Source organism: Papio anubis, chromosome 20, assembly GCF_008728515.1.
Source record: "Papio anubis isolate 15944 chromosome 20, Panubis1.0, whole genome shotgun sequence".
NCBI lineage: Eukaryota > Metazoa > Chordata > Mammalia > Primates > Cercopithecidae > Papio > Papio anubis.
Window position 1 is genome coordinate 39,648,417 of NC_044995.1, and position 21,961 is coordinate 39,670,377.

Here is a 21,961-nt window from a genome sequence, read left to right on the forward strand (position 1 = left end):
GTACTTTTCGTTTTTTACAGATGTGATGTGGGAGAGAGATTTGGTAAAAGTAAAGATGGTAGTCAGTGTGAAGAAGCCTTAAACCGGATTCGAAATAGTACTGTAAACAAGAACACTCCTGCCAGAGTAGATGCATGCGAAAGCAGTGTGAATGGAGAAGTCATAATGGGTCATTCATCCCTGAATTGCTACATCAGAGTTGACACTGGACACAAACACCGTGAGTGTCATGAATATGCAGAGAAGCCATATACACATAAGCAGTGTGGGAAAGGCTTCAGTTATCGCCACTCCTTTCGAACACGTGAAAGGCCTTACACTGGAAAGAAAACCTATGATTGTAAGGAATGTGGAAAAACCTTCAGTTCTCCTGGAAACCTTCGAAGACATATGGTAGTGCAAGGTGGAGATGGGCCTTATAAATGTGAATTGTGTGGGAAAGCCTTTTTTTGGCCCAGTTTATTGCGTATGCATGAAAGAACTCACACTGGAGAGAAACCGTATGAATGTAAGCACTGTTCTAAAGCCTTCCCTGTTTACAGTTCCTATCTAAGACATGAAAAAATACACACTGGAGAGAAACCGTATGAATGTAAGCAGTGTTCCAAAGCCTTCCCTGATTATAGTTCATATCTAAGACATGAAAGAACTCATACTGGAGAGAAACCTTACAAATGTGAACAATGTGGGAAAGCCTTCAGTGTTTCCGGTTCCCTTCGAGTACATGAAAGAATTCACACTGGAGAGAAACCCTATACATGTAAACAGTGTGGGAAAGCGTTTTGTCATCTTGGAAGCTTTCAAAGACACATGATAATGCACAGTGGAGATGGACCTCACAAATGTAAGATATGTGGGAAAGGCTTTGATTTTCCTGGTTCAGCACGAATTCATGAGGGAACTCACACTCTAGAGAAACCCTATGAATGTAAGCAATGTGGGAAATTGTTATCTCATCGCTCAAGCTTTCGAAGACACATGATGGCACACACTGGAGATGGCCCTCATAAATGCATGGTATGTGGGAAAGCCTTTGATTCTCCCAGTGTATTTCAAAGACATGAAAGGACTCACACTGGAGAGAAACCCTATGAATGCAAGCAATGTGGGAAAGCCTTCCGTATTTCCAGTTCCCTTCGAAAACATGAAACTACACACACTGGAGAGCAACCCTATAAATGTAAATGTGGAAAAGCTTTTAGTGATTTTTTTTCCTTTCAAAGTCATGAAACAACACACAGTGAAGAGGAGCCTTACGAATGTAAGGAATGTGGGAAAGCATTTAGTTCTTTTAAATACTTTTGTCGCCATGAAAGGACTCACAGTGAAGAAAAATCTTATGAGTGTCAAACTTGTGGGAAAGCCTTCAGTCGTTTCAGTTACTTAAAAACTCATGAAAGGACTCACACGGCAGAGAAGCCATATGAATGTAAGCAATGCAGGAAAGCATTCTTTTGGCCCTCTTTCCTTCTAAGACATGAAAGGACTCACACTGGAGAAAGACCCTATGAATGTAAACACTGTGGTAAAGCCTTCAGTCGTTCCAGTTTCTGTCGAGAACATGAAAGAACTCACACTGGAGAGAAGCCCTATGAATGTAAGGAATGTGGGAAAGCCTTCAGTTCTCTCAGTTCCTTTAACAGACATAAAAGGACTCACTGGAAGGATATTCTATAAGTGTACGGAATGTGGGAAAGCATTCATTAGCTTTATCACATTTCGATACTTGAAAGAAATAAATCCTATAAATGTAAACATGGTAAAGCCTTAAGAAGTTTCCAGGCTGGGTGCAGTGGCTCACGCCTGTAATCCTAGCACTTTGGGAGGCTGAGGCGGGCGGATCACGAGGCCAGGAGATCAAGACCAGCCTGGCTAACATAGTGAAACCCCATCTCTACTAAAAATACAAAAAGAATTAGCCAGGCATAGTGGCTCGCACCTGTAGTTCCCAGCTACTCAGGAGGCTGAGGCAGGAGAATCCCTTGAACCCAGGAGGTGGAGGTTGCAGTGAGCTGAGATCATGCTACTGCACTCCAGCTTGGGTGACAGATCGAGACTCCATCGCAAAAAAAAAAGTTTCTAATTTCTTTCAAATAGAGTTGCTCCCTGATATATGCAAGAAGATTGGTTCCAGTACACCCTGAGTATACCTAAATCCACAGATGCCAGCTCTTTGGAATATTTGCATGTACCTACCCACATTCTCCTGTATACTCTATATCATGTCTAGATTAATTAAAATATCTCATGCATTGTAAAAGCTGTGTACATAGTTGTATTGTTTAGGGAATCATAAAAAAAAATCTGTATGTGTTTACTACAGACTCAACTATTGCAGGCCTATCCACATAGAATATATCACCTATGATGTTACAATTTCTTGTTTCAATACTCGGATTACTTTTGTTTAATGACCTGAAAGAATGTGTTAACACCAACCACAATTCTGGGTCTTCTCTCTTGATAACCCAAGTATTATGATGGTTATGACAATGATGATTGCTGTATGGTGCCTAATGTGATACGTAGAGGTGACTAGATGTGTGGCATCATAGATAAACAGTGAGACCTCAGGCTAACTTGAATCTTGACAGGACATCAAGACCTTCATCTATGTTGGAAGACCCAGGTTCTGATTGAAGATGTTGACTCTTTGCAGGAGGCTAACTAATACTAACGTTGGGATCTGTCCAGCTTGAGGGCTGAAGATCTTTGTGTTGAAGGGTATGTCTTCATATTTGCAGATATTTAGTTAGAAACATTGTTTTAGGAAGCTAGTTCTTTTTCTTTGAATCCCTAAAAAATCCTTACAGTGTTCATTTGCATATTTTCCCTTATAGGACACAGAAGCTTTTTTCCGTCAAAGGATCTTAGTTGAGGTTGATAATCTTTAACACTTGCACCTTGCAGAGGCTAGAGATGCCCCAAATCTGCTACAAATTTTTCGTGTGTCCAAATCAATGGCACTGCTCCTCCTTAATCTTTTGCATCATCATCATCATCATCATCATCACTTGTAGAGGATTTCAGTAAATCTTCAGTTTCCTTATTAGTAAGGGTTTCTCTGTCTTCTTTTATGTTCCTCAATGTTGTTTTTATTCCTGTCAGAGATAGCCCTTTCCACCAACTTTCTTTGCAACACTTAAGATATTCCTGACTGCTGTATCAGTCTTGGGGAAACCCCTGAAATCACTTACTCCCTCACTCTAATGGCTTCCAATATGCTTTGGGTGTCCTGGCCTTTAGGACGTCTACAGCCTCTGCAGTAAGCACAGTTGTATCTGCAATTGTGAAGCTCTTCCATAAATATACTGTGGTACAGTCAGGGTTAGAATCAAGGCAACATAAATTGTATAAATGAGGTGAAGCTGGGCGCACTGGCTCACACCCGTAATCCTAGCACTGTAGGAGGCTGAGGCAGATGGATCACTTGAGGTCAAAAGCTAGAGACCAGCCTGGTCAACATGGTGAAACCCCATCTCTACTAAAAATACAAAAAATTAGCTGGGCTTGGTATCATGCACATGTAGTTCCAGCTACTTGGAAGGCTGTGGCAGGAGAATCACTTGAACCCAGGAGGCAGAGGTTGCAGTGAGCCAAAATTGTATCGCTGCACTCCAGTCCGGGTGACAGAGCGAGACTCGGTCTCAAAAAGAAAAAAAAAAGTTGAAGTGGGTGTAAATTACCTTAATCTGCTTGATGATGCCTTGATCAAGTGGCTGTGGCAGTGATACAGTGTTAGAAGGCAAGAACATCACTTACACTTTTTCTTCAGCATAACAGAAAAATTTAATTTTTGTTTCTGTATTGTACATGAGCTTTGCTGGATATACAATTCTTGGTTAAGCTGTTTCATAGCAGAGCATGATGAGAGTGTGTGAGAGGCTTCCCATTGAAATGAGGAATGGAACCTAACAAAAAGCAAATATATCTATTTTACCCTAGTCATTTATCATTACAGAAGTCAACTAATGTCACAAAACAATGATCAATATGAAGAATGGGATGGAAGAAGCAAATAATGTGGTTGGAGATTATAGCATTGTCTTCTTAGGAAACTGAAGACAAAACAACTGGAAATCTGTTAAAACTGTGAAGGAGTCAGTTTGCTGCTTATGGAGTAAGCATATCCTGTATTCATGATAGCATATACTATTGACTTAAAATAATATTTCTTGCAAATATATATAAATTTCTGAGGATGGAACTAATGCCATATGCAACATCTATTTGTAGACAAGTATGAGTGTTTTCTGATGAGATGACCTAAGTATCACCTCCATGGAGATATATATATGTATACCACTTTGGTGGATTGAAGTCTCCTCATCCCAGTGCTCATTGGGGAGAAATCCTGTAATTTAAGTAATTTGGGAAAATCCAATCCAAATTAACTCATGTATAGTGTCCAGAAAATTTGCATCATCAAAGAAATATTAACTATTGGCCAGGTGTGGTGACATGCATCTGTAATTCCAGCACTCTGGGAGGCTGAGGTGGGGCTCAGCCTGAGGGGACTGAGGATCGCTTGAGGCCGGGAGTTCAAGACCAGCCTGGGGAACATAGTGAAACTCCATCTTTATTTTATTTTGTTTTAATTTTTGAGACGTAGTTTCGCTCTTGTTGCCCAGGCTGGAGTGCAATAGTGCTATCTTGGCTTACTGCAACCTCTGCCTACCGGGTTCAAGCAATTCTCCTGCCTTGGCCTCCCGAGTAGCTGGGATTACAGGCACCCACCACCACGCCTGGCTAATTTTGTATTTTTAGTAGAGACAGGGTTTCACCATGTTAGCCAGGATGGTCTCAATTTCCTGACCTTGTGATCCACCCTCCTTGGCCTCCCAAAGTGCTGGGATTACAGGCATGAGCCACCATGCCCAGCCTTCTCGTGCCCAGCCTTCTCTTCTTTTTTAGAATGTGTAAATTAGACACAATTTTTCTCATGTCATGCACATAAAAGCAGTATTTTCCAGCAGTGGTTGCTCACTCTCCTCCTTGCTGGGCAGACAGGCAGTGTATCCAGGGTGCAGTGATTTTGGAGTATCCAGGTGTGGATAAACTATCTACTTGTGATTGGAGTGCTTCCCAAATTCTCATAGCCAGGGGTCCAGGCATGGTGGCTCAAGCCTGTAATCCCAACACTTTGGGAGGCTAAGGCAGGAGGATCACTTGAGTCCAGGAATTTGAGACTAGTCTCAGCAACATAGGGAGACCCTGTGTCTACAAACAATTTTAAAAATTAGTTGGGTGTAGTGGTGCACACCTGTAGTCTCAGCTATTCAGGAAGCTGAGGTGGAAGGATTGCTTGAGCTTGGCAGGGTGAGATTGGAGTGAGCCATGATTGTGCCACTGCATGCCAGCCTGGGCAACAGAGCGAGACCCTGTCTCAGAAAAAAAAAAAAATCAGTCAGGCATGCTGACATGTGCTTGTAGTCCCAGTTACTAGGTGGGAGGATAACTTGAACCCAGGAGTTTGAGGCTGTAGTGAGCCATGATCATGCCTCTGCACTCCAGCCTGGGTGACAGAGTGAGACTGTGTCTCAACGGCATAAATTAAATAATAATAATAAAGAGATTTTCTCCTGGCTCTGAAACCATTTCTGGACCTGCAAAGCAATCATGTGGAATGAAGTGGGGCTATCCATCATCAGGGCAGGTAGTACATTAGCCGGATATACTGGTGTAACGTTAGACATAGACCAATAGAACAGAACAGAGAGACCAGAAATAATCTTCATTTATGGTCTGTTGATTTTCTACAAATGCCCCAAGATAATGGGGAAAGTGTTTTCAACATAGTGCTGGGACAATTGGATATTAACCTGCAGAAAGATGAACTGACACCTTTATCTCATATCATATATGAAAGTTAACACACATTAAAATGATGAAAAGCAAAAACACAAAGTTAGCATCAGATGTAGGAGAGTATCTTTGTGACTGGGTTGGGGAAGGAGCTGTGTGTGTGTGTTTAAGAACACCAAAGGCGCCTGTAATCCCAGCACTTTGGGAGGCCAAGGCAGGCGGATCACCTGAGGTCAGGAGTTTGAGACCAGCCTGGCCAACACGGCAAAACCCCGTCTCTATTAAAAATACAAAAATTAGCCAGGTGTGGTTGCGCTCGCCTGTAAACCCTACTTTTTGAGAGGCTGAGACAGGAGAATCACTTGAACGTGGGAGGCAGAGGTTACAGTGAACCGAGATCACACCACTGTACTCCAGCCTCAGCAACAGAGCAAGACTCTGTCTCAAAAATTAAAAAAAAAAAAAAAAAAAAAGACAATCTGTAAAGGTGAGACTTAGAGAAAGTCTCATTTGGGTTGTTTGCTGGAGGAAGGGTTTATAAAGTTGACAATTTATTTAGGGCAGAACCTTAAACTGACTCCAGGTGAGAGTTTCTTGCTTTTGAAAATAAAGATCTTGAAGGCGAGATTGTTCCCACATGAGGTGGGAACAGGAGGGCATGTTGAGCTCCCAGAGTTAAATCCTTAGGTTTCTCTGCCTCATCACCAGGGACTGATAGACTCTTGGGCTCCTTTCAACAAAGTCTGACTCCCAAGCTTAGGAATATGTTTGTCACTTGGCGTTTTCCTTGTAAATGGTAGTGCAGTAGACTGCTTAAATGAACCAATTCAGAGGTTTCCTTTTCTTCCCTTTTTGTTCCTTTATAGCATATTGCTGTCATATAATTCCCCTTTTTCCCGTATATTAAATAACTATATTCCCTTGTTGGTGTGTTTTAATTTTTTGGCTGAAAATGAGTAGACAGGCCGGGCACGGTGGCTCACTCCTGTAATCCCAGCACTTTGCAAGGCCAAGGCAGTTGGATTATCTGAGGTCAGGAATTTGAGACCAGCCTGACCAACAAGGTGAAACTCCGTCTCTACTAAAATACAAAAATTAGCCGGGTGTGGTGATGGGTGCCTGTAATCTCAGCTACTCGGGAGGCTGAGGCAGGAGAATTGCTTGAACCCAGGAGGCAGCGGTTGCAGTGACCCGAGATGACGCCACGCCACTGCACTTCAGCCTGGGCGACAGAGTGAGACTCTGTGAAAAAAAGAAAGAGAGAGAGAAAAGAAAATGAGTAGACTGAGGGATAAGGATAAGGTGTGAGGAACCCTTCGCCATGCCACCAACAGCCTTTCTTTCCAAATTCCTGACCCCTGCAGGACATCAAGCCCTCCCCCATGTTCCAGTGTGGCCTGGTCTAGGTACCCCTCCTGCTCTGAGGCACGAGGATCGTTCCTTTGGCCACTGAGAATGCAATTCCCTTTTGTCCAAGAGGAAGAAGAAAGAAAGGCCCATTAGTACAGGGAGACACCAGTGCCAGCTCTGGAAAGCCAGGAGCAAGTTCTTAAATTCCAATGTCCTCTGGCGAGGGCATGTCCTGCTGGTATCTTATTTAAACAGTAGGTTTGAGGATCTTTGACTCATTTAACTTATTGATAGGGGAAAATGGATCAGGGAAGATGCCCAAACTGGCCAGGGCAATGGCCAAGAACCTGTCATTCTGGCTCCTCTCAGGCGCTTGCTTTATCTCTCCTCTTTGCACTGTGGCCCCCCAGGGGGAGGGGCCTAGGGCACTATCCAATCAAGAGTTCTGAGGGCGGGGCCGCGCCAGCTGTCCAATCAAGTGTGCTGTAGGACAGCGGGCGGGGCGACACGCCGAAGCCCGTGGGTTAGGGTTTTTTTTTTTTTCCACTCGCCTTGGAGCCGTCGAGTAGCTCTCGGCTTCTCTGAACGCGCAGAGGGTGTGTCAGCGCAGGGTGTGTCGCGATTTGCCCAGCTGTGGCCAGAATAGCCGTAAGGAGGATGCCAGGACACCCCGAGTCCAGGAAATGGTGAGTGTGCCGGGCAGGGGTCCCAACACGCGGGAGGAGGGGCTGGCTGGAACCGGCTGTGGCTTTACGCGGGCCTCCCGCGGGCGACTCCAGGGTCTGGGTCCCGAGTTCCCATGGCGCAGCTCGGCCCTCGGTCCCTGGGCCACAGGGTGGCCCCGGGCCGGCCGGCAGTCAGGACCTCGGGCGTCCTGTCGCGTCCCTGCGTGGCGACTTTGCCCCCAGCCCCGGAGCCCTCTCTGGACAGCTCCGCGCCCGCAGCCCCGCGTCTCCCCCAGATTGTGCGGGGTCCACTGGAGGGTCATGGGGAGAATTCCCGCCTCGGGTGCGACTTTAGCTAAACGACGTACACCAGGTTCTAGAATGTTCCTTACATCGTTGATGAGGAAACAAATAGGTTTTGTTATGCCTTGAAGTCACAGTTTCTAAGACCCTCTCGAGGACTTTCAGGGAAAACTTACTGTGTTTTAATCTATTTTCCACAGAGCAAAAGGTTAGTCTTTTAATTTTGTTGTCGTTTGTGGATGTTTTACGAGAAAGGAAAGCAGAGATAGCAGCCTGGAAGTTAGTTGTATGAAATGGTTGTGCCTCACCTCCCAGTATCTTTCCTCGACACAGACATCTTATGTGTTGAGGATCTTATTTGGAGATTTTTCTGGGTGATCTGTCCTTGAGAATAGTTGCAGATCAGCACTGAGCCTCCCCGGCTTTGTCACCTTGAAAACGTCGACTCAATTGTGTGTCAGTACTTAAGTAAATGTGTGTTCAATCACTAGAGCGTGAAGGATGGTACAAAATAGTTCCAAAAAGGCAAGAAAGGTGAATTTCTGGGGGGAAAAAAAAAGTCCAGTATTACGTCCTGCTTTTTTTTTTTTTTTTTTTTTTTTTTTTTTTTGAGGCACAGCCCCACTCTTGCTGAGGCTTGAATGCAGTGGGGAGATCAAGGCTCACTGCAACCTCGACCGCCCCAGCTCAAGCGATCTTCCCACTTCAGCCTCCTGAGTAGCTGGGACTACCACACCCAGCTAATTTTTGTAGAGAGGGTGCCTCTCTGTGTTGCCCAGGCTGGTCTCAAACTCCTGAGCACAAGTGATCCTCCCAAAATGTTGGGATTACAGGCGTGAGCCACTGTGCCTAGCCTAAATATTATTTTAACCCCTTTTTCTTCTAAGTTTCTGAGGCTCGTTTTTTTCTTTTGGTTGATTTCAAAAGGAATTCCAGGGCTTAGCCTTAAAATTCCTAGGTGTGTTAAAATATGATTGTTTAGAAAACCATTTCTGGCTGGGCACGGTGGCTCATGCATGTAACCCCAGCATTTTGGGAGGCTAAGGTGGGTGGATCTCCTGAGCTCAGGAGCTCCAGATCAGCCAGGGCAACATGGCAAAACCCCGTCTCTAACAAACGATACAAAAAATTAGTCAGGCATAGTGGCACGTGCCTGTGGTCCCAGCTACTTTGGAGGCTGAGGTGGGAGGATTGCTTGAGCCTGTGAGGTGGAGGTTGCAGTGAACCGAGATCATGCCACTGCACTCCAACCTGGGTGACAGAGTGAGACCCCATCTTAAAAATGTATGTATTTCTAATAATTAACTGTTTTTGTTTTTGTTTTTTTGAGACGGAGTCTCGCTCTGTCGCCCAGGCTGGAGCGCAGTGGCCGGATCTCAGCTCACTGCAAGCTCCGCCTCCCGGGTTCACGCCATTCTCCGGCCTCAGCCTCCCGAGTAGCTGGGACTACAGGCGCCCGCCACCTCTCCCGGCTAGTTTTTTTTGTATTTCTTAATAGAGACGGGGTTTCACCGTGTTAGCCAGGATGGTCTCGATCTCCTGACCTCGTGATCCGCCCGTCTCGGCCTCCCAAAGTGCTGGGATTACAGGCTTGAGCCACCGCGCCCGGCCATAATTAACTGTTGATTAAATTATTAGTTTGACTAATTAATGATTATAGTTTGTTATGATTAATGATTAATAGTTTGACTAATGATTAAATAATCATTTCTGATTAACTTCATTTTCCAAAAGGAATAGATATTTGTAGGTTTTGCTTTGAAACTAGATGTTTTACAGTTTGCTTCCGTGCTTTATACATAAATACTTGGTTTGAGTGATTTTGCTGAATTCTTGAAACACTGGGTTTCTCTCATTTAAAATATCAAAAGTGTTCTAAAGCCACATGACTGGTGAGCGGAGGCCTGAGGCAGTGACTAGAAGGTAAGGCCACCTTTGACTCTGCCAAGGGAAGTAATTAAGACCCAGGTGGTTCTTCTTAGAGCCCCTCCCCTACAGATGTCCTATGTACTTACTGTTATCAAGGAAAGCAGGTGTCCTACATACTCACACCTATCAAGGAAAGACTTCTTTGGTACTGACAGAAACTGAGCATTGGAAAACTGGGGATCCACACGTAGGTGGTGGGGAGGGGAACAGCATGATACTTTCTGGGGTTGTAATTGTAGTTTCCTTGGGCTTGCTTTTAGACAGTGGATTTGAGGGGTAGTTGTTGCTGTTGTTTTGTTTGAGACAGGTTCTTAATCTGTCACCCAGGCTGAGGTGCAGTGGCATAGTCTTGGCTCACTGCAGCCTGGACTCCTGGGCTCAAGTGATCCTCCCGCCTCAGCCTCCCAAGTAGCTAGGACTACAGGTACATGCTACCATGCTTGTTTTTTTGTTTGTTTGTTTGTTTGTTTTTTGTAGAGATAGGGTGTTGATACCTTGCCCAAGCTGGTCTCAAACTTGTGACCTCAGGGAATCCCATCTTGGCCTCCCAGGTGCTGGGATTACAGGCATGAGCCGCCACTCCTGGCCTTCAGTTTTGCATCCCCAGTGTTGCTGCATTCAGAGTGTAATATTTACGTGTTGAGAAAGTCTGTGAAGTTAGGACTTTTGTCTCCTGGATCTGAGATTGATGAATTAGAGAGTTCATTTGGGTCAGAACCTTAAACTGAATCTGGGACTGAACTACTCTAGGTGTTAGGCCTTAATGGTGAGAGTCTGACCCCCAAGCTTGTTAAGGTGTTTGACTTTCTGTGTATGGGTTTTACAGTTCTGAATTGTGGGGAAGCAGGCTGCTAAGCTGATAAGAAGAATATCTGTGTTTCTTTCCTTTGGATTCCTTTATCTGTTTATTGTGGTGCTCCAACTGTAGTTTCCCTTAGCATTTTGTAATTTTATATGTGTGAGTGTGTAGGATATTCGTTTCTTTCGTTTCTTCAGCTTTGAAAATGAAAGTTGATAAATATGATGTCAGGCAAGATAATTCTGGAACCAAACAGAATTGTGTTCCTTTTGTGCAAAAGAATCTCAAGATGCAAGATGAGTGCATTAAAGTTCTCGGGTACATTTTTCATTTTTAAGTCAGTTTTGTGTGTGCATATCCCTAGAGGATGTGACATTTAAAAGGCTCTACTCTTCCTAAGAAAAATGAATTATTTTAATTGATAAGATGAAAATTCAAGTGAGTTCCTATTTTAATGATACAAGGGAAACTACTCAAAGCTTACGTAAGCTTTGAGACTTTTTTACATTTAGAGAGTTAGGTTTCAATCTATCATGCATTAAATAGGCTACTCATTCCTGAAAGCACTGCCCTCTGGGATACAGTAGAAATACAAAACAGGATGCAATTTGTCATTTAGTTAGAGATTTTTTTCTTAGTTTACACTTTCATACCTATTATCATTTAAAAGATGAAATCTTAGAATGGTTTCCTATGTTTAAAAAAAGTTAAAATTCAATAAATTTTAGAAACAAGTTAATTAAAAATAATGGCTAATAGTAAAGTATGGTTTATATAATTTTTTCAATCATTTAAAATGCAAAGGTTTAAAAAAAATCTACAAGAAAGTGTGGGTTGAGAAAACTTACTGCCAGAATATCCTGGTTTACCCTAGTGCTCTTGCTCCAGCCACCCCCAGATAACCAGTTTTGATCATTACTTGTGCATCTGTTAGTGTTTCTTTATATAAAAACAAGCAATTGCAAATGCATATTTTTTTCTATTCACTATTGGTGAACGCATTGTCTTTTTTGTTGTTGTTGTTAGAGACAGAGGACAGGGTCTTGCTCTGTCACCCAGGCTAGAGTGCAGTAATGCAATCATAGCTCCCTGTAACCTTGAACTCCTAGGCTCAAGTGATTCTCCCATCTCAGCCTCCTGAGTAGCTACGACTACAGTCGCATACCAGCACACCCAGCTACTTTATTTTTTATATAGAGATGGGGTCTGGCTATGTTGCTCAGGCTGGTCTTGAACTCCTGGGCTCAAGCAATCCTCCACTTTGGCCTCCCAAAGCATTGGGATTCCAAGTGTGAGCCACCAGAGCCACCATGCCTGGCCCTGTTCACCATTGTTCTTGTAATTAGTGGTTGGACTCCACATTTTTAATGTTTCACAATTGACCACTTCATCCTCTTCCCTTAATGCCCCACTTCTGGACAAGCTGAGAAGGCCTGGGCATCCTTCCTGTGTCAAGGCAGGAGATTCAAACCACATAACCAGCTGCCCATGCAGAGGAACTTGTGTCCAGCCCCACTTCCAACCACAGTAAATACCTGGGCAAGTTCCCTTCCTTGCTCTTTTAAGCCATTTCCCACCTGCTTGAGAGGCCTGCCCTGTTCTCCCTGGAAACCTCAGTCATGGGAGTAATAAGCCTTTTCATACCCTCTCAGTGTATGTGAGACCCACTCTCATCAGTGCCATCATTGCAGCCTCGCCTCTCTAGGTGACTAGCAGTTGGTGCTGCGAACAAGATGTCTAGACATTGACCACCATCGTGGGTCTATCTTCTCTTGTTCTGAATTGCTAACCTGCTCTATGGCCCATCTAGAGTTTGAGCTGCTGCTTACTGGGAGCACATGCTTTGTGCTGTGCTGCTCTGTGTTTCTTCCATTGTTGAGCCCTGCCAAGTCTGGTTCTAGATTCAGCTGACCTTAGTTGACAGTTTGATAATTCCTTGGAATTTGGGAGCTGGAGTATGGGAGTAGGGCCGTCCTTAAAGTGGTCCTGGGTTTACATCCTGAGCAAGGACCTACCTGTGTGTGTGTGTTTTTTTTTTTTTTTTTTCTTTTTTGGTGGGCGTGTGGGGCTGGTGGTGAGAAAGCCAGCTGACTCTTTATTGCTTTGGGGCTAGGGGGCTCAGGAGCTCTTGGTGGGGCGGGTCCGCTTCCTCTTCGCCATCACAGGCTGCGCTGGCCCTGCGGATGGCTGCCATGCGCAGGTCGGCCATGCGCAGGTCGGGGCGGTGCTTGTTCATGCAGATCACGTGTCTGATGCTGCTGAGCGTGGCGCGAGCTTTCTTGTTGATGGTGGTCCGCACGTAGGAGGTGGCAGGCTTCGGCTGGCCGGATCTCCGTTTCTTGACCACCACCACACCTTTGCCCTCGGCTGCCGGCTCCACGCCCACAGTCTTGTGGTGAATCAGCGCGTTGTAGCGGAAGGAGTTGGGGCCTTCAAGTTACTGGGCTCGGTGCTGTAGGGCGGCTTGTTCCTCTCGATCAGGAAACTGGAGCAGTTCCGCAGGATCATCATTGCAGATGCGCGGACATGGTGGCGGCTCCTCTCGTAGTGGCGGCCTGAGACGGAAAGAGCCCTGCCTGTGTATTTATAGTGAAGTTGTGACTCATGCCTACGTTGCCCCAAATGTAAAGAGTGCGAGTGGAGGGGGGACTATATACACTGCGTCAGAGGTTGGTCATTATGTGGCTGCCCCGGAGGAGCAGTCCTTCAAAAAGAAGACAGGGAGGGAAGGTAGAGAACAGCAGCCATCAGATAATGGGCTGAGTCCACACTCTTTAACAGCAGAAGGTTCCCCAAGACCCTGAAGTGCTATTGCTGCTGCCTCATACGCCTCTACCGTGACAGAGATCTTGACCTTTCGGTTTAGTGGGGATAACACCCATGGCATAGCTGTGGCGTAGCAAAGAAGTTAGTTCAAACCTGACTTAAACCCGGGGTTCTTAAACCTTCTAGAGCAACCATTGCCGTAGGGGAGGCCCTTCACCCTGATGACACCGATGACACCCTGATGACACCGGCTCGCTGGTGGGGAAAAAAAAGTATTAGTACCAGTTTAGAGAGGACACACCCTCCCCCAAAGTATATCCGGTAACCAAAAACCAAAACAGGGAAGGGAAGGAACAAAAGGAAAAAACACTGATGAAACAGAAGTCCACAGTTTGACCCAATTGAAAATGTATTAAAGGGATTTGCATAACAAAAATCATAAAAGGGCACTCCTTGGGATTTTGTCCTCTATAATGTAGGTTCTGAATTTTAACATCTGTATGAGCTGATAAACCTTCATGGGATTAGTACTAGGGCTCATGTTATAGTTGTATCTGGGTATCCCATCAAATGTAATGAAGGTGTCCCGATACTCATAGAGGAGTTACTGAATATAAAATAAATAGAGCAGAAATCCCTGTGCCTCTCCTTAGCCATCGTAACTATTGTGTTGGCTAAATCATTCTTGGTTGTATTATAGAACAAATTGTCTTAAAATATCACATAGGGCCAGGTGCGGTGACTCACGCCCGTAATCCCAGCACTTTGGGAGGCCAAGGTGGGTGGATTGCTTGAGCCCAGGAGTTCAAGACCAGCCTGGGCAACATGGTGGAACCCTGTATTTGTAAAAATACAAAAATTAGCTGCGTGTAGTGGCGCACACCTGTAGTCCTGGCTTTGGGAGGCTGAGGTGGGAGGGTAGCTTGAGCCTGGGAGGTTGAGGCTGCAGTGAGCTGTGACTGTGCCACTGCACTCCAGCCTGGGTGACAAGGTGAGACAACAGCCCTTAAAAATCCCACAGTGACCAAGGAAGCTCTGAACCAGTGAGTGAGTTATTTATTTATTTATTTATTTATTTATTTATTTATTGAGACAGAGTGTTGCTCTGTCACCCAGGCTGGAGTGCAGTGGCGGGATCTCCACTCACTGCAACCTCCGCCTCCCAAGTTTAAGCAATTCTCCTGCCTCAGCCTCGTGAGTAGTTGGGATTACAGGCACTCTCCACCAAACCCAGCTAATTCTTGTGTTTTTTGTAGAGACGGGGTTTTGCCATGTTGGCCAGGCTGGTCTCAAACTCCTGGCCTCAAGTGATTCACCTGTCTCGGCCTCCCAGGGAGCTAGAATTACAGGAATGAGCCACTGCACCTAGCCATAAATTTAAATTAAGTCTTTGGCAGTTACAAATTAGATTGACAAAATGGGACCCCATGGAACTTACTCCCCAATTAAATTAGTTAATATGACTCAATGTAAATTGAACTGGGCCTGGAAGGATTGACAGCCATTATACAAAACCATTAATACAAAATGGTTATATGGTTGTAGTGAAGGGGCAACTATCCCCAGTGCTGCCGTTTTTTTCTTTTTTCTTTTTTTTTTTTTGACAAGATCTCACTCTGTTGCCCAGGCTGGAATCCAGTGATGCAATCACAGCTCACTGCAGCCTCCAACACCTGGACTCAAGCATCCTCCTGCATCAGCCTCCTGAGAAGCTGGGACCACAGGTGCGCCCCCATGCTCAGCTAAATTTTTTTTTTTGGAGAGATGAGATCTCACACTGTTGCCCAAGCTGTTCTTGAACTCCTGGGCTCAAGCAGTCCTCCTACCTCAGCCTCCCAAAGTGCTGGGATTATGGACATGAGCCACTGCATTTGGCTGAGTATTTCTCCAGTTAACAGCCTAATTTGGCCTGACCGGTTTTTTGTTTTTTTTTGTTTTTTTTTTGAGATAGAGTCTTGCTCTGTCGCCTAGGCTGGAGTGCAGTGGCGCAATCTTGGCTCACTGCAACCTCCACCAGCCAGGTTCAAGTGATTCTTCTGCCTTGGCCTCCCGAGTAGCTGGGATGACAGGCATGCACCACAACACCCAGCTAATTTTTTTTTTTTTTTTTTTTTGAGACAGTTTTGCTGCTGTTGCCGGGGCTGGAGTGCAGTGGCGCGATGTTGGCTCACTGCAACCTCCACCTTCCAGTTACAAATGATTCTCCTGCTTCAGCCTCCCACGTAGCTGGGATTACAGGCACCTGCCACCACGCCTGATTAAGTTTTGTATTTTTAGTAGAGTCGGAGTTTCACCATGTTGGCCAGGCTGCTCTTGACCTCCTGACCTTGTGATCCACCTGCCTTGGCCTCCCAAAGTGCTGGGATTACAGGCATGAGCCCCCATGCCCAGCCAATTTTTGTATTTTTTTAAGTAAAGACAGGGTTTCACCATGTGGGCCAGGCTGGTCTCGAACTCCTGACTCAGGTGGATCCACCCTCCTCAGCCTCCCAAAGTGTTGGGATTATAGGTGTGAGCCACCACACCCAGCCTAATTTGGCTTGTTCTTAAATCTGGGTGCCTCAAAGTGGATTACTGCAATTTACTGCTGTGATCCCAACCTATTGAGCCCCTACACCCAATATCCAACATTATGGAAATTACTGACTCCATCCAACGAACAAGTGGTAGATATTCTGGTGTCACAGATTTGTATAGGTTCTATTCAGTCTCTATTTCAAGAGACTCTTAGCTGCAGTTTACCTTCACCTTTGAAGGGATTTGGTCCACCTTTATCTGGTTTCTTTTCATGGCACCTCAGTAGCCTTGCTATTCAGTCTTTGCCAGCAAGATCTAAATTTTATGTACCTTTCTCCAGGAGCACAGGCATGGCATTACATTAAAGTCATTGCTGGCCAGGTGCAGTGGCTCATGCCTGTAATCCCACACCTGTGGGAGGCTGAGGTGGGAAGATCACTCAAGGTCAGGAATTTGAGACCAGCCTGGCCAACATGGCAAAAACCTGTCTCTACTTTAAAAAATGCAAAAATTAGCCCGGTGTGGTGGTGAGCGCCTGTAATCCCAGCTACTTGGGAGGCTGAGGCACAAGAATCACTTGAACCTGGGAGGCAGAAGTTGTAGTAAGCCAAGATTGTGCCACTGCACTCCAGCCTGGGTGACAGAGCAAGACTCCGTCTCAAGAAAAAAAAAAAAAGTGATTGGTTTCTGGGGACAGTCATTTGACATCCATTCAGGACATACAAATATTGAAAGAAAAGAGCTTACAAAAAGTGGAAGGGCCATTGCCCCATCTAGAATGTAAGACACACTGACACCTTGGCTAAATTCCAGAAAATTAAGTGGTAAGCAGAGGACTCGCATCCTCCCTGACATAGTGAAGAAATAGCGTGTTTTTTTGTTTTGTTTTGTTTTGTTTTGTTTGAGACAGGGTCTCTCTGTCACCCAGGCTGGAGTGTAGTGGTGTGATCTCGGTTCACTGCAATCTCCACCTCCCAGGCTCAAGCGATTCCCATGCCTCAGCCTCCCCAGTAGCTGGGATTACAGGCATGCACCACCACGCCTGGCTAATTTTTTTGTAGTTTTAGCAGAGGCGAGGTTTTACCATGTTGGCCAGGCTAAGAAATAGCTATTGACTTTTGCCATCACAATATCTTTTAGAGTCTTTTGTTCTTTGTTCTGGAGGCAACATAATTCTTGTGCTCAAATTTTAATTAAATCCAATTAATGCTGTGACTTGCAGGTTAGCCCACCTCGAATGGGTATTTCTACCACAGAGGCTTCTAGACTGTTCAAACTGCCGTGCAATTAATGCCCTCAGACTCCTTTACTATGAAGGCCTTTTTTTTTGAGATGGAGTTTTGCTGTTGTTGCCCATGCTGGAGTGCAATGGCACAATCTCGGCTCACTGCAGCTTCCGCCTCCCAGGTTCAAGCAATTCTCCTGCCTCAGCCTCCTGAGTAGCTGGGATTACAGGTATGCACCACCACACCTGGCTAATTTTGCATTTTTAGTAGAGAGACAGGGTTTCTCCAGGTTGAGGGCTGGTCTCGAACTCCCTGGATTCTCAGGTGATCTGCCCACCTCGGTCTCCCAAAGTGCTGGAATTACAGGCGTGAGCCACCGCGCCCCGCCAGACTATGTAGGCTTTAGCAACCCCTTCTTGTGGCCCCTGTAGGTAGCCAGATGGTCATAAGTTGTCCACAGGCTTCTGATGCAAGCCCACACTATGTGCCAGTACCATGTTGAATAGAAATGCTGCATGAGGGGACTCCCTTGCCTTGTTCTTCATCTTACTGGGAAAGCATTTTGTTTTTCACTATTAAGTATGATGTTAGCTGTAAGTTTCTTGTAGATGTTCTTTCTTAAGAAATAGTAGTTTCTCTCTATTCCTAGTTTGCTATCATACATGGAAGTCGTACTTTGCCAGATGCTTTCTGATTTTCATTATCCTCCCTTTCATTTGTGATATTAGTAATTTCTATCCTCTTTGTTTTCTTCAGTTAGCTTGACTAGATTTTTATCAATTTTATTCATCTTTTCAAAGAGCGGGCTTTGGTTTTGATTTTTTTTTTTTTTTATTTCTTGCAGTTTCACTATTTGAAAAAATGTCTTTTCTTTTGCTTACTATGGTTTTAATTTGCTTTTTCTAATTTCCTGAAGCACATGCTTAGATAATTGATTATATATTTTTCTTCCTTTCTAGCGTATCTGTTCAGTAGCATATTTGTCCTCTATGTACTCCCTTTTTTGCTGTGTCCCACAAAGGGGTGTGTGGGTGTGTGTGTGGGTGTGTGTGTGTGTTTTGAGATGGAATCTGACTCTGTCACCCAGGCTGGAGTTCCGTGGCACGATCTTGGTTCACTGCGACCTCTGCCTCCCAGGTTCAAGCAATTCTCATGCCTCAGCCTCCCAAGTAGCTGGGATTACAGGCATGCGCCACCACGCCTGGCTTATTTTTTTGTATTTTTAGTAGAGACGGAGTTTTGCCATGTTGCCCAGGCTGGTCTCGAACTCCTGACCTCAAGTGATCCACCCACCTCAGCCTCCCAAAGTGCTGGGATTATAGGCATGAGCCACCACGCCCAGCCCCTACAAAGTTTAATAGGCTGTATTTTCATTCGTTTATTTTTTATTTTTTTTTATTATTATTTTTTTTGAGATGGAGTCTCTCTCTGTCGCCCAGGCTGGAGTGCAGGCTGGAGCACAGTGGTGCGATCACGGCTCACTGTAACCTCCACTTCCTTGGTTCAAGCAATTCCTCTGCCTCAACCTCCCAACTAGCTGAGATTACAGGTGCACACCACCATTCCTGTCTGATTTTTTTGTATTTTCAGTACAGACAGGGTTTCACCATGTTGGCCAGACTGGTCTTGAACTCCGCCCACCTTGGCCTGCCAAAGTGCTGGGATTGCAGGCGTGAGCCACTGTACTCGGCCTGTCCTTCCTGTTTTTTTTTTTTTTGCCTACTGGATCTCTTAATTACTGGTAGGAGGGTGTTGAAATCTCAACCATAGTCATGGATTCATGTATTTCTCCTTGTAGTCGTATCACATTTTGCCTTGTGCATTTTGCAATTTTTTTGTTATGCACATACATGCTAAATATTACACATAGATTCTCTGTGTCCTCTTAGAGAATCAACCCCTTGGGCGGGTGCAGTGACTCACGCCTGTAATCCCAGCACTTTGGGAGGCCAAGGCGGGTGGATCACCTGAGGTCAGGAGTTTGAGACCAGCCTGGCCAACATGACAAAACCCTGTCTCTACTAAAAATACAAACATTAGCCAGGTATGGTGGTGCGTGCCTGTAATCCCAGCTACTCAGCAGGCTGAGGCAGGAGAATCACTTGAACTTGAGAGGCAGAGGTTGCAGTAAGCTGAGACCATACCTCTGCACTCCAGCCTGGTCAACAACACGACTCCGTCTTAAAAAAAAAAAAAAAAAAATGCCGAGTGCAGTAGCTTACACCTGTAATCCCAGCACTTTGGGAGGCCGAGGCGGGCACATCACCTGAGGTCAGGAGTTCGAGACCAGCTGACCATTGTAAAGTGAAACCCTGTCTCTACTAAAAAATAAAAAATTAGCTGGGTGTGGTGGCATACACCCATAGTCCCAGCTACTTGGGAAGCTGAGGCAGGAGAATCGCTTCAACCCAGGAGGCAGAGGTTGCAGTGAGCCAAGATCGTGCCACCACATTCCAGCCTGGGAGACAGAGTGAGGCTCCATCTCTAAAAAAAAAAAAAAAAAAAAAGTTTCTTGTAGACAACATATAATTAGGTAGGTAGTTTTCTTGTAAATAACATACTTTTTAATTTTCTTTGTGACTTCTGTGTTTGACTATTTATCTTACCTGATTTCATTTATTTCCCTCTCTTAACATATTGATTATGCTTTTTTTTTTTTTAAACTATTGTAATGGTTGCCCTTGAGTTTTCAGTATACAACTATCCTAAGCCCTCTTTCTGGCAATCTTAGGCCACTTCACTGGTTGCCCAAGTAACTCATAATAGAGTATTCCCAATTCTTCCCTCCCTTATAACAATGCTGTTTTACTTATCCATAAACTGTACTTACATGTTGTAGCTATTGTTACTTTGAACAACCTGTTATCTGTCACATTAATTGAGAATGAGAAAATGATTATATTTTATTCCACTTATGCCTTCTCTATTGCAGTACCTTTCTTTGTCATTTACCTTCTTTCTGGTGAATTTAACATTTCTTGCAAAGCGGGTGTACTCGTGACAGATTCCCTCAATTTTTGTCTCAGAAAGTACTATGGACTCACTTGAAGGATAATTTTGCTTGATACAGATGTTTTTCTTTCAGAACTTTAAATATTTCACTCTATTTGCTCCTTGTATGGTTTCTGAGAAGTTCAATTTAACTCTTATCCCTCTTCTCTAGAGTGACTGGGGAATCACTTCCTTCTTAAATTGGAGAAAGGGCATTTTTATGTTCTTTTGGAAGAAACCTCTGCTGAGAACATTTTATACATTTTATAATCATGCGTAAATTCATCATTTCATTGTGGACTTTAACGCACTTTATTGTAAATTGCAAGTCTTTTTTTCTTTTTCTTTTTTTTTTTTTGAGATGGAGTTTCATTCTTACTGCCCAGGCTGGAGTGCAGTGGTGCCATCTAGGCTCACTGCAACCTCTGCCTCCCGGGTTCAAGCAATTCTGCCTCAGCCTCCCAAGTAGCTGGGATTACAGGCATGTGCCACCACGCCCGGCTAATTTTGTATTATTAGTAGAGACTGGGTTTCTCCATGTTGGTCAGGGTGGTCTCGAACTCCCGACCTCAGGTGATCTGCCCACCTCGGCCGCCCAAAGTGCTTGGATTACAGGCTTGAGCCACCGTGCCCAGACTGTAAATTGCAAATCTTAACCTGTTCCTCAGGGTCAGCAAGGCCCAAGTTTAACTGTAATGGTTCTGCTGGAAAGAGCTCTTTTGGCACTTTGCCATCTCAGGATGGCATGCCTGAGCTTTAACTTCCCAGTAACTTAATAACTCCATGAAATGGGACAATAAGTCTCTGATAAATATTAACACAAGTGAAAATAAACACTTCTCTCGGGTGCAGTGAAGTGGTGTGATCTCAGCTCACTGCAACCTCTGCCTCCCAAGCTCAAGCGATTCTCATGCCTCAGCCTCCTAAGTAGCTGGGATTAGAGATGTGCACCACTACACCCAGCTAATTTTTTTTTTTTTTTTTAGACAGAGCCTCGCTCTGTCACCCAGGCTGGAGTGCAATGGCACCATGTCGGCTCACTGCACCCTCCACCTCCCAGGTTCAAGCAATTCTCCTGCCTCAGGCTCCTGAGTAGCTGGGATTATAGGCATGCACCACCACACCCAGCTAATTTTGTATTTTTAGTAGAGACGGGGTTTCACCATTTTAGCCAGGCTGGTCTTGAACTCCCAACCTCAGGTGATCCACCTGCCTCAGCCTCCCAAAGTGTTGGGATTACAGGTGTGAGCCACCGAGACGGGGTTTCACCATGTTGCCCAGGCTGGTCTCAAACTGCTGAGCTCAGTCTGCCTGCCGCGGCCTCCCAAAGTGCTAGGATTACAGGTGTGAGCCATTGTGCCCAGCCAACTTCTCCAAAAGAAATATTTTGATTGAACTGGCTGGATCTGACTACCTTGAATATCCTGGAGGACCTCAGGACAATATGGTCAGGTAAATATTGTTGCAAGTTTGATTTCCACGTGTTTCTTGTTCTCATGTTTAGTGATGGGAATAGTAGAAAAAGCTTCTAGTTCTTCAGTGTGCTTTTATTCATTCACACATTATCCAGAGTTGACCCTGTGTCTCATGGAATGTTGAGTGATGTGATG

The 21,961-nt window shown here is 44.9% G+C and overlaps 1 protein-coding gene and 1 pseudogene across 14 annotated transcripts in view; one reads left to right on the plus strand and one right to left on the minus strand.

Annotated features, from left to right (window-relative positions):
- ZNF44 (zinc finger protein 44) overlaps positions 1-21,961 on the plus strand; it is a 53,152-nt gene that overhangs the window by 27,459 nt on the left and 3,732 nt on the right. For 5 of the 14 annotated variants that reach the window (XM_017952234.3, XM_021930733.2, XM_009193580.3 and 2 more), the window contains one exon: positions 21-2,260. The exons of 1 other annotated variant lie outside the window; for it this stretch is intronic. In XM_017952234.3, the coding sequence (XP_017807723.1) occupies positions 21-1,677 (1,657 nt within the window). In that variant the 3' untranslated portion in view covers positions 1,678-2,260. Of the gene's footprint in view, positions 1-18; positions 2,261-2,594; positions 2,612-2,659; positions 3,456-3,577; positions 4,520-21,649; positions 21,804-21,961 lie in introns of those variants that run through there. 8 more of the 14 variants (XR_001897621.3, XM_017952236.3, XM_017952238.3 and 5 more) reach the window with 8 other exon arrangements.
- LOC101026780 lies at positions 12,925-13,397 on the minus strand (annotated as a pseudogene).